General features: G+C 27.7%; 1 protein-coding gene across 1 annotated transcript; it reads right to left on the reverse strand.

Annotated features, from left to right (window-relative positions):
• Positions 1–10,351: 10,351 nt before the first annotated feature.
• Positions 10,352–12,575, reverse strand: LOC102600803 (bidirectional sugar transporter SWEET10-like). The gene is made up of 6 exons (XM_006347573.2): positions 12,401–12,575; positions 11,688–11,724; positions 11,387–11,597; positions 11,134–11,295; positions 10,913–11,032; positions 10,352–10,812 (listed from the first exon to the last, which is right to left on the reverse strand). Exons 1-6 carry the CDS (start codon positions 12,441–12,443, stop codon positions 10,525–10,527), a joined length of 861 nt encoding a protein of 286 aa, XP_006347635.1. The 5' UTR covers positions 12,444–12,575; the 3' UTR covers positions 10,352–10,524.
• Between the last annotated feature and the right edge of the window lie 4,316 nt (positions 12,576–16,891).

A 16,891-nucleotide genomic window follows, 5' to 3' on the forward strand; every position in this document is an offset into this window, starting at 1 on the left:
TCCTCTTGCTTTATCTAAGTAGTAGGCTTTCTGTCATTTCGTTTGGCTCGATAAGTTTTGGTTCTTTGGTGCTCTATGTTGTTAGACACAATCCTCTCATTTCTTCTTCTTTTTCTTTTTGAGATACATTTTCTTTAGCCTAAAAAATATTAATGTTGGTAGACTAAAAGGATTAAACTTTAAAGATTTGTGGATACTGTTCACCCAAATTCAGCAGCCACTACTATAAGCTTTTCTCAATGATTGAGCCCAAAATGTAACTTCATATTTCTTCCATTTTAATTTGTTTGATCGATTTTAATTTTATACAAATTTTTAAATTTTATGATCTTAAACTGAAGATACATAGAATATACTAAAATATCATTTAATCTTATCGTCTTAAGTATATATCTTGTGGAAAGTTTAAATTTAAAACTTGCCAACAAAGGAAAAAGATATTTCTTTTAAATTAGGTAAAAATAAATAAATTAAACAAACAAATTGAAACAGAGGGAGAGTACCGTCTTTCTTTCTCTTACAATATAGAGTATTTTTTTCTCTTGGGACAACGTGTTAAATGTAATATCTCTCTGTCAGGGAGTAGAGCATTTTGCTTTGATGATCTAATTATAATTCAAAGGTTGATTTTTTTTTTTTTTATATTATTAATAATAACATAAAGCTAAGGTTGTGCTGTCACTTTGAACCTTCTTGCTTTAATCTTATAAATTGAGTACTACTACTGTGTACATATTGCTTGACTTACGATTATAACTTTATGTAAAAAAGAAAGATTAAACAATTGAGAGATAGTGATTAAAAGATGTATTTTTCAAATTGTCAAAATTGCGTGGAAAACTCAAAGTTTTATTCTTAGGTAATAATACATGGTCCTTCTTCCCTCCCCACATAAACACTTAAACTTAAAAGGTTGCGTACTTTTAATTTCACTAAGTAAAGCGTGTTTAACTTTAAACCAAAAATAACATGGCATTTCAAAATCGTGATGAATTTTTAATTTGTAGTTTATTGTGATTGAGGTATAGTTATTGTTGTTGACGTTGTTGAAGAATTTACGCTCGATCTGATCATTTTAAAAAAAAAAGAAGAAATCAAAGACAGCCAAACTAGCCAAGTGCTTTAAATATAGTTCAAAAATATTTCATAAATAAATTAGGTAAATACTCCCGGTAATAAATTAAAAATGTGTTTAGTGCTCGATTTTTTATGAACTATATATTGCATGTCCCACGAATTAATGACGCGGTTAATAGATGTTAACTAAATAAAGTAAATTTAGTGGATGATGATTAACGTTATTTTTTGTTAGTAACAAGTTAGGTATGGATAATAATAGATAGATAGATAGAGATTAGTAACTAAAGCATTGTAATACATGGTTTATTTCTGAGTGAATGTTCAGTTATATGTATTAGTACAAATTTTTACTTTTTAAAACAAAATAAAAGTTTGCCAACCATTCTAATATAATGGATTAATTTCATTTAATGTTTAGTCATGTAACTAATACTTATTAAATTTATTTTAGCATGATTTAGTACTTTTAAATAATTATCATTTTTATTATGACTTATTAATTTGCAATATTTGTTTTACACGATTTCATTATTATTATTTTTGTTTGGATATTTTAGTGTCATTAATCACATCATATTTTGTGTTATTTTCTTAAGAAACACCTTTAAATAGTTGTATTTTGGTAGGACTAAAGAAATATTTGAAATAGAAGTAAATTATATGTTTGTATGAATACTTTACTGGAAAAATTCGAAAAAATCCGAGGTTGAAAAAACCAAATTTTATTGATTTGGTTTATAAATTTAAAAATTCAACGCAAATAATTTGATTTGATATTTGAAAAACCCGAACCAACTCGGCCATGTACATCCCTACATAAAACATTACTTCCCATAAATTTGCTCATGTATTATATTATCTATACTATAAATGAGAAAAACAAAAAAAAAAAAAGAATTTTAAAAAAACTTTGTACTAATAAATCAACATAGAATTACACGTTTCTACCTTCAAACGGAATGATTTTTAATTTTTACTATTTAGCAATTGAACTTATGCATAATACGTTGTAAATTTTTAAAAGTTAAAGTTAACTTTTAAGATATCATGATATAAAAACATAAATTTATAAAATATCATAATATAAAAATATAAGCTTATATTCCAAACAAAAATTATTATGACGACGACTCTTAAATTATTGGTTGGGATTTTATGTGGACATTAGATGTACTGAAGCCCCCAACCAACCAATCCCCAAAAGTTAAAGTCTCAATTTAGCCCATTTTGCAGGTCGCATTTAGTCAGAGGCACCGAGAATCTTATCTTTGTAATAATTCCCTGGCCAACTTGACGTTAAAAAAATTTGTATATTTGGCAGGAATGAAGAATCCATTTTTCTTCTGTTTTAATTTGATTATCTTATTTGTTTCAGTTAATATATTCTACATAACATATTTGATTCAATGTCTTCAATTTAGCTCAATATTGGACCACCAAAGGGTGTAACGAAATGGGTGAGAAATCCCGTTACCCTTATAATTAAAAGATTTGGGTTTGAGACATGGAATTCTAAGAGAAACTCATGCTATTGAGTGTTTAACTTTAACGGGTCTATTGCATCACGAATTTGACTTTTTTTTTTCGATCTTAATATATGTGGTATTTTTTTAATTAATCAATCTTAGAAAGAATGAGACATTACTATAATTAGTGGTAACAATATTCTCTTCATTCCATAGTAATTATCTACATCACTAAAAATAGTTATTCTAAATTAGTTGTCAATTTACCATCAAGAGAGAATTAATTAACTTTTTTCAATTTAAATCTTATTATTAATTTGTTTTTGATGGTGTAAATAAATTCTTAAGAGTTAAATTAGTAAAACCATCCTACTCATTTACGATTTTTTAAGGAGTGTAAAATAAGTGATCAGACGGAGGGAGTATAATTTAATTTTAGAATATTTATAATTAATTTTAAATTACAAATTTTCAAAAACTTCATATTTTTATTCTTTAAATTATATATTTAATCAAATAATATCATATACTAAATGGTAGGAATAAGTTAGTTTGACTCTTGAAGACTACACATTCGCCGTCCTAGATTAGGTAGTACCTTCTCCCTACTAGCTAGGGACTAGCAAAACGTTGCATCCCTTCTGTATCCCAATAGCCTTTTTTCTCACAAAAAAGTTGTAAAAAGTTTCACTCCCTGCGTTTTTTTTAAAAAAAATCATAATTTTTTTTTAAAATAAAGATTTTTTTTTAATTTTATGATTCTAAATTAAAGTTATGTTAAATGTATTAAAATAATTTTAATCTAGTCATGTTGTGTCTTAGGTATGACACTTAGAAAGTTAAATTTAAAGTGTTATAAAAAAAATATCTAAACATACTAAAAAATATAATACGTCATTCTTTTTAAAATCTGACTAGTGGTTTGTTTTAATTTGGTTTGGTATTGAAAAAAAAAAACCTAACTATATTTGAGTTGGTTTGGTTTCAACTTTAAAAATTCAACCTGAGACCAAACCAACCCTACATTATCTATATAATTTTAAAATTATATTTTATATATAAAAATATTTATTTTGATATAATTTTTAAATATTTCTTATACTTTTTAATAGTTTTTATCTTTTAATATATTATTTCAAATTTGAAACTTAGATTTCTGAATGGTCCAGTAAAAATTATATAGTCCATAGATGTTGGTGATTATAATAATGCTTAAATCAAAATCAAATTAATACTAATGCAAAAAGAATATCAATTCAACACTAAGAATGACAATAATATTGAATATTTGTTCTTTAGTTTTACATTGCTTTAGACAATTAAAATACATAATCTAATTTTAATTTCATTTAATGTTTAGTCATGTAACTAATACTTATTAAATTTATTTTAGCATGATTTAGTACTTTTAAATAATGATCATTTTTATTATGACTCATTGATTTGCAATATTTGTTTTACGCGATTTCATTATTATTATTTTTGTTGGATATTTTAGTGTCATTAATCATATAATATTTTGTGTTATTTTCTTAAGAAACACCTTAAATAGTTGTATTTTGGTAGGACTAAAGAAATATTTGAAGTAGAAGTAAATTATATGTTTGTATGAATACTTTACTGGAAAAACCTGAAAAAATCCGAAAAAAATCGAGGTTGAAAAACCCAAATTTTATTGATTTGGTTTATAAATTTAAAAATTCGACACAAATAATTTGATTTGATATTTGAAAAACCCGAACCAACTCGGCCATGTACATCCCTACATAAAACATTACTTCCCATAATTTTGCTCATGTATTATATTATCTATACTATATATGAGAAAAACAAAAAAAAGAATTTTAAAAAAACTTTGTACTAATAAATCAACATAGAATTACACGTTTCTACCTTCAAACGGAATGATTTTTAATTTTTACTATTTAGCAATTGAACTTATGCATAATACGTTGTAAATTTTTAAAAGTTAAAGTTAACTTTTAAGATATCATGATATAAAAACATAAATTTATAAAATATCATAATATAAAAATATAAGCTTATATTCCAAACAAAAATTATTATGACGACGACTCTTAAATTATTGGTTGGGATTTTATGTGGACATTAGATGTACTGAAGCCCCCAACCAACCAATCCCCAAAAGTTAAAGTCTCAATTTAGCCCATTTTGCAGGTCGCATTTAGTCAGAGGCACCGAGAATCTTATCTTTGTAATAATTCCCTGGCCAACTTGACGTTAAAAAAATTTGTATATTTGGCAGGAATGAAGAATCCATTTTTCTTCTGTTTTAATTTGATTATCTTATTTGTTTCAGTTAATATATTCTACATAACATATTTGATTCAATGTCTTCAATTTAGCTCAATATTGGACCACCAAAGGGTGTAACGAAATGGGTGAGAAATCCCGTTACCCTTATAATTAAAAGATTTGGGTTTGAGACATGGAATTCTAAGAGAAACTCATGCTATTGAGTGTTTAACTTTAACGGGTCTATTGCATCACGAATTTGACTTATCTTATCTTGTAATATAGAACTATTTTTAAAAGTAACGCGAGTTTAAAGAAAATAGAGTGTAAACAAATTTCAATATAAGAATAATATTTTTAATAGATATTCAATTCAACACGTTAAATAAATGTGGATATAAAATAGAAAATAAAAATATTGATCAACTAATAATATGACTTTTTATTCCCTTGCACTTTTCCACTTTCAATATAATATTTTAATTTATTTAATTGAAGTTGACATGGACCCCACAATTATCTTGCAATTCCCGCTCAAACTTTACATTCTCTCTCCTTTTGGTTTCATTTTTCAACCTTAACTAATAGTCTGGGCCCCACGATCCACATGTCAAAAAATGGGTGGAGCCTCTTCCAACTTTGGTTGGTTGGGCCTCACCCATAATAAAAAATTTCAAATATAAGCTTATATTCCAAAAACAAATTATAATGTCGACTCATAAATTATTGGTTGGGATTTTATGTGGACATTAGATGTACTGAAGCCCCCAACCAACCAATCCCCAAAAAGTTAAAGTCTCAATTTAGCCCATTTTGCAGGTGGCATTTAGTCAGAGGCACTGAGAATCAAATCTTAGTAATTCCCTGGCCAACTTGACGTTAATTTTTTTTGTATATTTGGCAGGAATGAAGAATCCAATTTTCTTCCGTTTTAATTTGATTATCTTATTTGTTTCAATAAAAATATTCTACATAACATAGTTGATTCAATATCTTCAATTTAGCTCAATATTGGACCACCAAAGGGTGTAACGAAATGGATGAGAAATCCCATTACCCTTATAATTAAAAGATTTGGGTTCGAGACATGAAATTCTAAGATAAACTCATGTTATTGAGTGTTTAACTTTAACGGGTCTATTGCATCACGAATTTGAATTATTTTTTCAATCTTAATATATGTGGTATTTTTTTTATTAATCAATCTTAAAAAGAATGAGACATTACTATAATTAGTAGTAACAATACTCTCTTCATTCCATAGTAGTTATCTACATCACTAAAAATAGTTATTCTAAATTAGTTGTCAATTTACCATCAAGAGAGAATTAATTAACTTTTTTCAATTTAAATCTTATTATTAATTTGTTTTTGATGGTGTAAATAAATTCTTAAGAGTTAAATTAGTAAAACCATCCTACTCATTTACGATTTTTTAAGGAGTGTAAAATAAGCGATCAGACGGAGGGAGTATAATTTAATTTTAGAATATTTATAATTAATTTTAAATTACAAATTTCAAAAACTTCATATTTTTATTCTTTAAATTATATATTTAATCAAATAATATCATATACTAAATGGTAGGAATAAGTTAGTTTGACTCTTGAAGACTACACATTCGCCGTCCTAGATTAGGTAGTACCTTCTCCCTACTAGCTAGGGACTAGCAAAACGTTGCATCCCTTCTGTATCCCAATAGCCTTTTTCTCACAAAAAAGTTGTAAAACGTTTCACTCCCTGCGTTTTTTTAAAAAAAATCATAATTTTTTTTCAAAATAAAGATTTTTTTTTATTTTATGATTCTAAATTAAAGTTATGTTAAATGTATTAAAATAATTTTAATCTAGTCATGTTGTGTCTTAGGTATGACTCTTAGAAAGTTAAATTTAAAGTGTTATAAAAAAAATATATATCTATATATTTTTTTCTAAACAGACTAAAATATATAATACGTCATTCTTTTTAAAATCGAAAAAGTACAAATTTATTCAAGTAGTATTAATTTAAGGAGAAGTAGCTCCAACGCTAAAAGAGTGGAATAATTAATTCATCCCACAAAACATATGAACACCACTCTTTCATTGAGTTAATTTTTGATGTGATGAAATCAAATACTCATCAGATTGTGCATTAACGTTGAAAGAAAAGTAGACCGCTACTTTCACAAAACAATTTAAAATTAATTAGTCTAGTTTTGTTTCATAGCCAAGTGTACTGTGTCATGGCATATTTGTTCATTACTTTTCAGTATAAAATTTACAAAAAACAGCCACTTGTTTCAGTATACAACACTGGATGGCACTTTGTGCCAATTTAGTGCATCGGCTGCAGTCTTGCACTCTATCCCTTCCATCATTTTATTTCTCTATTTGACTAAAATTTATCACTTCATTTAAACACTTGAAATATTATTTTCGGTTAAAAAAATGTATTTATACACATGACGAAAATTTTCTACTAGATACTTCTGGTTCAATTTTGAATGTATTTTTAAGTATTCATTACAAAGATAAGTCAATTATTTAAAATATATAATTTTTTAGTTATACACATTAGCTTCAATCAGTCATTTAATATAAAATGTGTTCTAATTGATGTTGGACTGTTAAAAAAAAAAGTATCATGTTTTATTTGATTTAATTATCTATGCAATGGACGCTTAATTACACACACATAGTAATATTTTCAAAATCATAAGTTACTTATCGTATCTTCAAGTGCTCAATTAAAGCATGACATAATTTAATCGTATCTTCAAGTGCTCAATTAAAACATGACATAATTTAAGTGTCCAACTAAAATTTATCATCAATTTTAAGAGTTGTTGATTTGTACTGATTATATAAAAGTGTGTATTTCCGAAACTTATTTACAAATGTCTCATTTTTTAGTTATAAATCTCTCTCAAAATTTTATCCACAGATCTTCCATGAAAATGATAATATTATTTATAATAATAAATTCATAAATCAAATCAGCGGCTCATATGTTTACCACTATATATGTAACTCTAACACTAAATTAGCAACATAAGTAATGTGTGAGGCTGTGACACTTGTACTTAATATTAATATAATTGTTGGCCAGTACTGATACCCATAATAGTTGGTCATCATAGCAATATATGGGAAACTTATGAGTAGAATCTACCTATATATGAAGAATCTTTAATTTGAACAATAAATGGGGAAGAATCTTTGCACCCTTATGTGCTAACGTTAGCATGCTGCTTGTCCATTATATATGTTTGGTCTTTCCTAGTTCTAGTAATAAATACTGTCACTGCTACTTTTTTTAGTGTTAGCAAGATTAATTGTATACTAACATATATAAATAAAGAAGATTTCGTATTTTAAACGTGAAGATCGCTCTAATATATACTCATTTTTTTAATTAAAAAAATGGAAATTCCAATTATTAAGGGACAAGATATTCCTCAGTAGACTCTCCAAACAGAGAGGTTTCATTTCAATATTGTCAAGAATGGGACTTATTGGAGAGAGAAAGAGAAAGTCCACGTTGTTAAATTAGCTCTTAAACCAAAGTCATATCCTAGAAAAGGTATCTCAAAGAGAGGTCTCATGCTGAATTCAAAGGTATAGTTGCAGAGCCACCTTGGGGATAGGGGTTCATTTGAACCTGCATAGATGGAAAGTCATATTATTTAGGGAAAAATTACATGGTTAAGTGCAAACATATACTTATTAGTTAATTAGTGATTATAGTTATAGTTTTAGTTAATTACCACTCTCGATCAACATTATGTGATAACTACATTGGTAGAGGTTTTGAGTTTGTATAATTCGCACGTTTGTATGATTCGGAATTTGTATAACTTTTGTATAATGTAATTTTCTATGATATAATTTGTATAATTGTTTAAAGTTCAGATGTATGTGTTTGTATAAATTAGTTATTTCGAGTTTATACAAAAATAGCTTAGTTATAAAAACATACTCGCGAATTATACAAATGAGGCAGTTCAAATGTAGCTACAACCTGTAAATATGCAAACTATAATTATGGAGCATAATTAAGTTTATTATAATGGCTATTTGCGAAATTTTCTCTATTTATATATGGTTAAATTATTTTTAAACCCCCTTCGGCTAAGCCTAGTTCGTATGTTTACTTCATAATATTTTGATCCCCCTTAATGAAAATCTTGATTTCTTCAGTGCTCGAATCTGAACACTCTTTATTTGGTGTTCCACTTTCTGGTTCGATGCGTATAGATTTTTATATGGGGTATTTCTACCCTCCACATTTGTCCGATTTCTTGAGAGCCCATTTCGGATCTTATACTAATATGGAAAAATTACTAAAATACACGTCTTATGTTTTCCTTATTTCTAATATTCCCTTCTATTTCTAAAAACCTCTAAAATTCCTTATTTCTCTCCTAATTCTAAATTATTTTATAATGTAGCCAAGCTAGTTTTTAATATATCCGAGCTAGTTTTTAATGTATCTGCACTACATATTATGTATTCGATTTGTTTTACTTTTTCAAGGATTAATGTAATTACAAAATAAATAGGGATTGATTGTAATTTCATATTAAAACTATGTGATTCCTAAAATTTATACTAATATCATGTTAAAATATGTTTTGAGTTAAACTAACACCCCAAAAGCAAATTCAAAATAAAAAATTGTTCAAACCTTACGAGGAACCAAAAATTCCATTTAGGCTCAAGTCTCAACTAGTATTTAAGGAATGAATCTGAACGTAAATATTGAGAGATGCAAATATCTAGGAGAAGTTCAAAGGGCAAAGGGCAAGTGATTTTAGAGAGAACTCCATTTTTTATTTATGTATAATTCGGTAGTTTAAAGAAATTTCACTAGTTTAGAAGTTAATTACTTAGGTATAGACTACACTACAATATTATGAATCTTATAGATTTTGGTACGTTCGGATACATATAGATACATGCATCTCGAAATATATGAAGTCAAAATTATGTGTAATTTGCTCTAGATACACTGTATCCAAGTGGATTCACATATATTTGGGATGCATGTGAATCACTCATGATACATACATATACATTTATCTAGTGTGTATCGAGCATGATTCGCATATATCTGAGATGCATAGACAAATCTCACATGTCTCTCTCATATTCTCGCTTGCTTCTCTCCTGTTCTCGCTCGCCTCTCTCCCTATTTCAATGTATCTGGTAGGAAAAAATATGTATCGAGGTGTAAACAATATGTATATGTGTATAAAATATGTATCTAAGTGTATTTGACTTAAAATCTGTTATGAAATCATTAATTAGTTATATAAAATGTAATTGTTTCAAACTATAGTTAATTTGTAAATATGATAGAAATATTTATGTAATTAAGTAGTTTGTAGAAGGTGAGTATACCAAATTCTTATCCGGCCCATATTGGTGAACAAAATTCACGGTTCTTTATTTTTGTTCTACAAGTAAGGGTTACGGCTAGTTAAATTATATATTAGCCATTTCAATATTGTAACATTATTATAAAAGGAAATTAAAGAAAACATGAGATTAATGGAGTTAAACAAATTATCCAAAGATTAAGGGAGCTTTGATTTAATTGAGAAATGAAACCACATGAGTTGAAACTTAATTACAACACACTTAACAAACTTGATTCCCATCAAACACAGTGGGAATTTTGTTAAAAATAATTAATACACATGCATGGTGTGCATCTTTTAGGTTTACAAAAGTCATAATTAGGCCTCCTCAGCTTGCAGATTGGTTAGCTTCACTTCTTTAGCTGCATTTTGATTCAGAGTTGAAGCCATTTGAATTTTTCCAGAACAAACCAATTTACCAAGCTTCACTATATCGATTATTTGTTCTTCGGTTAATTCTGGAATCTTCTTGTTATCGTCCAAGATTATAACCGGATTTTGCACCTCAACATTAACGTTAACGATGGGCTTATTATCTTTTTTGCGATACATCGCATAGAGAATCATTTGGAGTATACCGAAAATGAATCCCAATATATTTGGAGCCTATAAATAATAAAACATTAGAAGAAAATTTTAATTACTCCAACGACATTTACAAAATATAAGTAAAAAAGTACTAAGACGAGATAATTAATTTACTTACAGCAATGTTAACGTCTTTTAGTAGAAGACCATAGAAGAACCACATCACCGCACTTATTGTTAGAAAAACTGATAGGAGAATTGGCATGTATTCCACACTCTTTGTTTTAATAACTTGTCTCTGCATAAAATAAGCGCAAGTTTAATAAGCATTAATTTTAAAAATAAGACACGTAGCCTGTTATAACATGATAAAATCGAGAAGTAATTTTTGAAGCTTACCACAATGCCTAAGGGTGCAACAAAGACACATAATGAGAAAATAAGGCAAATCCATCCAACAATTTGTCCACGAACAACTCCTTTGAATACAAATTGAGTAACAACGATTATTGCACCAAATCCACCAACCACTGTTAAAAGTAGCATTTTCACAGTATTGACCTGAATTTATAAAAAAATATATTATACTTTTCTTCCTTTATATTACTATAAGATGGAAATAATGAAAGAAAAAAAATGTTGAAAAACTTACCCTGGCTTTCTTTGGTGCATAGTAAAGGAAGAGGCCAACGTAGATAGTCTCAATGAGCATTCCAAAGGAGTTAATAGTGATGAGAAGTGTTGTGTTGGTCTTCAAAAATGCATAGTAAATCCAAAGCATGCAGCTAAAGAGAGCAATCACGTATGGAATTGATTGATATCCTTCAGTTGATTTCTTCTTGTAAATTTTATTAAATGTTGGTCTGCAAGTATTAAAATAATTAAGTAATATGTAACGTTCAATAATTCTAACGTGAAATGAATAGGGGCAACATGCTAGATCGATGACTTACATTGGAGAAAGGAAAACAATAAACGAGATAATATTTCCTGCAAGATTAATTGAAAATTCAGGGTCAATAAAGAAAAAAAATAAAAAAATCTTGGTAATTCAATTAAAATTATGAATAATTGGAGGAGATTATAAAATAACAATAAAGATCCATTAGGAATGATTAAATTATGTATGTTAATGATTGAGGTACGATGAAATGATTGACACTTCCACTTAATTAGAGAATTTATGGATTTGTCTCTTAAGTGTAAGTCATAATATAATTGTTATTGGCCCACTTTTGACTAATATAGATTTTTTCTAACTACTAATAAATAATGTAAAAGGAAAAACAATAAGAAGTGATATATGTGACATTGTTCAATTTGATAAAAACCTTTAAAAAAATATAAAAAATTGTAATTTGTAATCTAAAATACTTTTTGATAATTTGTGACTATAATTCATTTCTTTAAGAATAAATGAAAAATTTTACGAAAATGTGACATTTTTTTTGAAACGGATTAAAAAGAAATACGTGTCACACAAATTAAAACATAAAAAATATTATATTTAAAATGTAACATTTGTCATCTTTTAAATAAAATAAACTATATGCTATAATAGGTAAATATAAAATAATGGTATAACAATTGCATATACTAACATGTGTATAACTCAAGTATTTTGACAATTGAGTTCTAAAAACTAACAAGAAAAAGAGATTTTTACCAAGGACACCAAAAACAAATGCCCAATGACCAGAAATAGCCATCTCTTTTTCTTTTCTCAAAATGAAAATTTCTCTCTTTGTTAATCTCTCAGTTACAAAGAATTGCAAGTACTTGATTGATAATGAAATGAGGAGTGCTCACTTCACATATTTATATAGCAAGGCTACAAGTATATAATATTATTGGATATATATGTTCTATAGTTCTCCAATTTAAATTTTTATTTCAATTAGTGCTTTATGTGTTATAATTCAATTTGTATACAAAACAAAACACCTTTTGATCCTTAAACCTTTTTGGGTTCGATATATCCTCAAAATAAAAGGTCCCATTTTGCTCTTTTATTATGTCATCGTCCTATCTATGAGGCACTAAAGCTTCCAACTATGGCACTACAATTTTGAAAAAGGTTTTAATTTGATCCTCATTTATTTTGTGTACAAATAATGTGATCCTAGTCAGCAAAAAAAAACAATCAACAAATGATGGGAGGCACCTATCAATGTTTGCCAATTGGCACCAATAATAGATGTTTTTTGGCTCAATGAAGAATGAAAAAATATCACATTCGATAGTTAATGAGATGGGTGATATACAAGGTTTAGACAATATTCTTCCCTTTGAGCTAGTATTTAGGGTGTGAGTTAGGTTCAACACCTAATTTACATGGTATTAAAATAGAACTCATCTCTCCTGTTGTTGGGACCCCAAATTAAAAATTATATTGCTCAAGCTTCAGATATCCATCCCAGGCATGAGGTGGGGTGGAGTGTTGAAGATTGAAAAAGTCTTACATAGTTAGTTAATGAGATAAATGGTCTCCTTATGTTTAAGGTCTAGACAATTCTCTTTCTTTTGATCTAACTTTTGAAGTGTACGAGTTAGACCCAAGATCTAATTTAGAGCAATGAAAATATCATTTTTGGTAGAGTGGCTGATGAATTTTGCTTTAGTAGGCTTATCACGTCTTGGTGGATTATGTCATATATTTATATCTGCATGTATAATGAAATTGATTGCAAATTTAAAATGTTAATGACATGTTAAGCATAAGTGGCTGATGCTAATATGCTTTTAAATTTACGGATTAGGTTTCACAAAAAAGTGTGAAGACCACCATAATCCATTTATCATGGGATTAGTCTTCTTGATAATTATTCGACATATTAATGTATACATTTCCATATTTTGCAAATTGCACCTTATCAACTTGATTTTAATCAATTTTTTTCTTCAAAATCATCGCTATCAACGATCATATATGGAAATCCGAAATTGTTATATATCAACTCCCTCCATTCATGTTCCTCTTAATATAACAATATTTCCTTATTAGTCCGTATGAAAGAAGTATATATTTTAATTTTTGAGAATAATTTAATTTTAAACTTTTTATATCAAGCATGTTTAAGACTACAATAGTTTCACAAATAAACAATTTTTTTGTTAAATCTCAAATAGTGCATCATATAAATTGAAATGGATGAAGTATTAAATTCAAATTAAATTTTAGGGGCGAAAGATACAATTGTTATAGTGATATTTAGTGTTAAAATATATTTTTTTAGCAGCAATATTTATTTCTGCAAAAATATTTTGCGGCAATTGAGTTAGTATCATTGCATTCAAAGTCGTTGAAGCCTTTAGCGGCATTTATATAAAATGTTGATCATAAAATACTCATATTTTATTATTACCACTAAATATGATATAACTGTAATTATAAATCATTTATTTGTTATATATAGTGGTTGGAATAATTAAATAGTGTGTCCAAATTAATATGCACAATAGAAATATTTTCTAGTAATGCCTAAATTTGTGTATAATATTATTGTCTTTTGAACTTCTTTTTTTCCTTTAAATTGGATAAGATTTATTCCCTTTTCCCTTTAAAATAAAAAAGGGAAAATGGTGGGAGACAATAAAACGACGAACCTTTAGGATTTATGTGGCTACAGTTCTCCTAATTTCAGCAGCCAAATACATGCCTTCGAATTCAATTATGTACATTCTCAATTATTGAACAAAACACTATAAATTATATTTTGGTTATAAAATTAGAGTAAACAAGAAACAATACTAAAAGATGAGAGGTCTTGGATTTGAGTCTCTCTGAATATTGAGTTGCTTATTTAAGGAGCACTTTAAAGACTTTTTGGTGCAAATTCGAATTTAATCGAGCTACAGTGTGGATCTGATACTGGATGGAAACAAAAAAAAGAAGCAATAGAAATAGAAAAAAATGAGCTTTTTATTTTTTATTTTTTATTTTTTATTCAAGTGTGTACAATATAAGCTCATATGTTTGTATTTATAGTACTGTTACATAAAGATATTGATATAAAGATAGTCATAAATATGATGTATTAACCAAGAATGTTGAAAAGGTTACGAAAGTGTGAGAGATTATTACAAAGATTATGAAGGTGGAGAAGTTAATTACATAATAATGGAAATTATCGTATACCTTAAAGTAATGGTCATCCATTAATATAATAATATAATTAACAAGATTTTGTTATTTTGGAGGTTCTCTCTTTTCTTGTACAGGTTTCAACTTGCGACAAGAACAATTGGAAATTGTCACGGAACACTACGTAACAGGCAATTCTATTATCTAATAGTAATAAAGTTGGTTCCGTCTATCAATGGCGAAGCTAGAAATTTTACGATATTCAAAATTTTAATGTATATCTCTAAATAATTTTTTATTTATTTATATACACAATATTATTTTCTACAAGCACAAATCAAAATATAATTTTTCGACAAAAAATGTTCCAATTATCACTCCTTGGATCAATATAGCTATGCCACTACCGTCGACCACAAAATAACTTTTATTACTCGTGGTGTTATAATGTTATTCTATACGTTTGAAACAAAAAAAAATATTATTATTATATATGCGTACCTATCCCTTGCTTGATTTTTATTCTTTGTAAAAAGGTTACATAAATTATTTAGACTTCATTCAATAATAAAATAGTTGATCATTTCATGTACTTTTTGAGGGATATATGGGAAAGAAGTATTAATCTCAAATAGTTTGATATTATTGTTCAGAATGGAAATAGTTATTAATTACACCACCAAGAATAAGAATAATTGCGATGGGTTGATTTCATTCTTTAAGCAGAGGTTACAAATTCTTGAGAATAGATTTTTTTTTTGATGAAAAGTGATTTTTTTTTTGATAAATTTTATATGGTATGAATTTAGATTAATCAAACTTCCGAAGACGCATCAGTTGAAGGAAGCAGAATGCATTACATTGATTCTAAACTAATTTGGTACTGTATATCTAACTGCGGGACTAATTTCATTACTTTAATTGGCTATAAAATTTTCACAATTCTTTTTTTTTTCTCTATTAGGGGTTTTATACGAGAAGCAGGTCGAAGGAATATATTCCATTTACCTTTTTCAGGGTGGATCCGACTTTCTGTTTATTACCTAATAATAAAATAGTATGTATTTGATGTGATTTGCATGCATCTGAGATGGTAGATACATAGGAGAGTGACGAGCAAGATAGGAGGGAGGCGAGCGAGATCTGTTATGTATCTCAGTGTAATGACCTGTTCCCGTCATTATAGAAAAGCCAACGGAGGAAAATTTAGGGCCGGAAAACTTTTCATAGTATTTGGATTTTCCCAACCTTATCCAGATTTGGACGAAAATCGGAGTCATTGAGGTGTAGGGAAATCTGGTAACAATCGGGTGAATCATTTATGATTTTGATTACATGAGTAGTTAGATAACTCGTTAAGAAATCTGTACGACTTTACGGAATTGAATTCGAGCGAGTAGAACTCTGGAAATCGATCTTAGCATAAATGGTATTTACTGAGCGTCGTGGGTTAGAGGTGTGTTGTGAAATGAGAATTTTGGAATTCTTGAAATAACTCTCTGTCTCGAGAATGCAACTTTAGAGCTGGGTTTTGCCGTTGTGGCGGGACCGACGCAAATTAAAGTCGTTAATAATGTTGTGTCGTAATTTGACTATCTCTAGAAAAATCACTTTTGAAATGTTCTAAGTATAAAACAATTAGAGAAATACTTAGAAAAGAGTCGCCACTTAATTTTTAAAGAAATTAAGAAAACTTATAATTTTCAAAGATTTAAACAGAAAAAATCATTTGAAAATACCGAAAGAGGGTTCGAGGTTCAATTTACACTTCGAGAAGGGTTTAAGCATTCGAAGTGTCCGCTAACATGCGGTTGACCTGTGACTTGACTAAAATATATTTGACTATTTTTTAGAAAAATAATGATTTAACATAAAAATAATAATAATAAATATTTGGTTAACTTTGAGAAAAATAGTTAAATTAAATGACACATTTTTTAATTTATTTTTTTGGAGAAGGGAATCCAAAATGAAACAATTAAATTAAATTGCAAGTGATTAGAATGTTAATAAAAATAGATTAATTAGAATTGTCTAATTCATTTTGAAATAATAATTTAAAACCAATAAAAA

This window comes from Solanum tuberosum, unplaced genomic scaffold, assembly GCF_000226075.1.
Source record: "Solanum tuberosum cultivar DM 1-3 516 R44 unplaced genomic scaffold, SolTub_3.0 scf00093, whole genome shotgun sequence".
Classification (NCBI taxonomy): domain Eukaryota; kingdom Viridiplantae; phylum Streptophyta; class Magnoliopsida; order Solanales; family Solanaceae; genus Solanum; species Solanum tuberosum.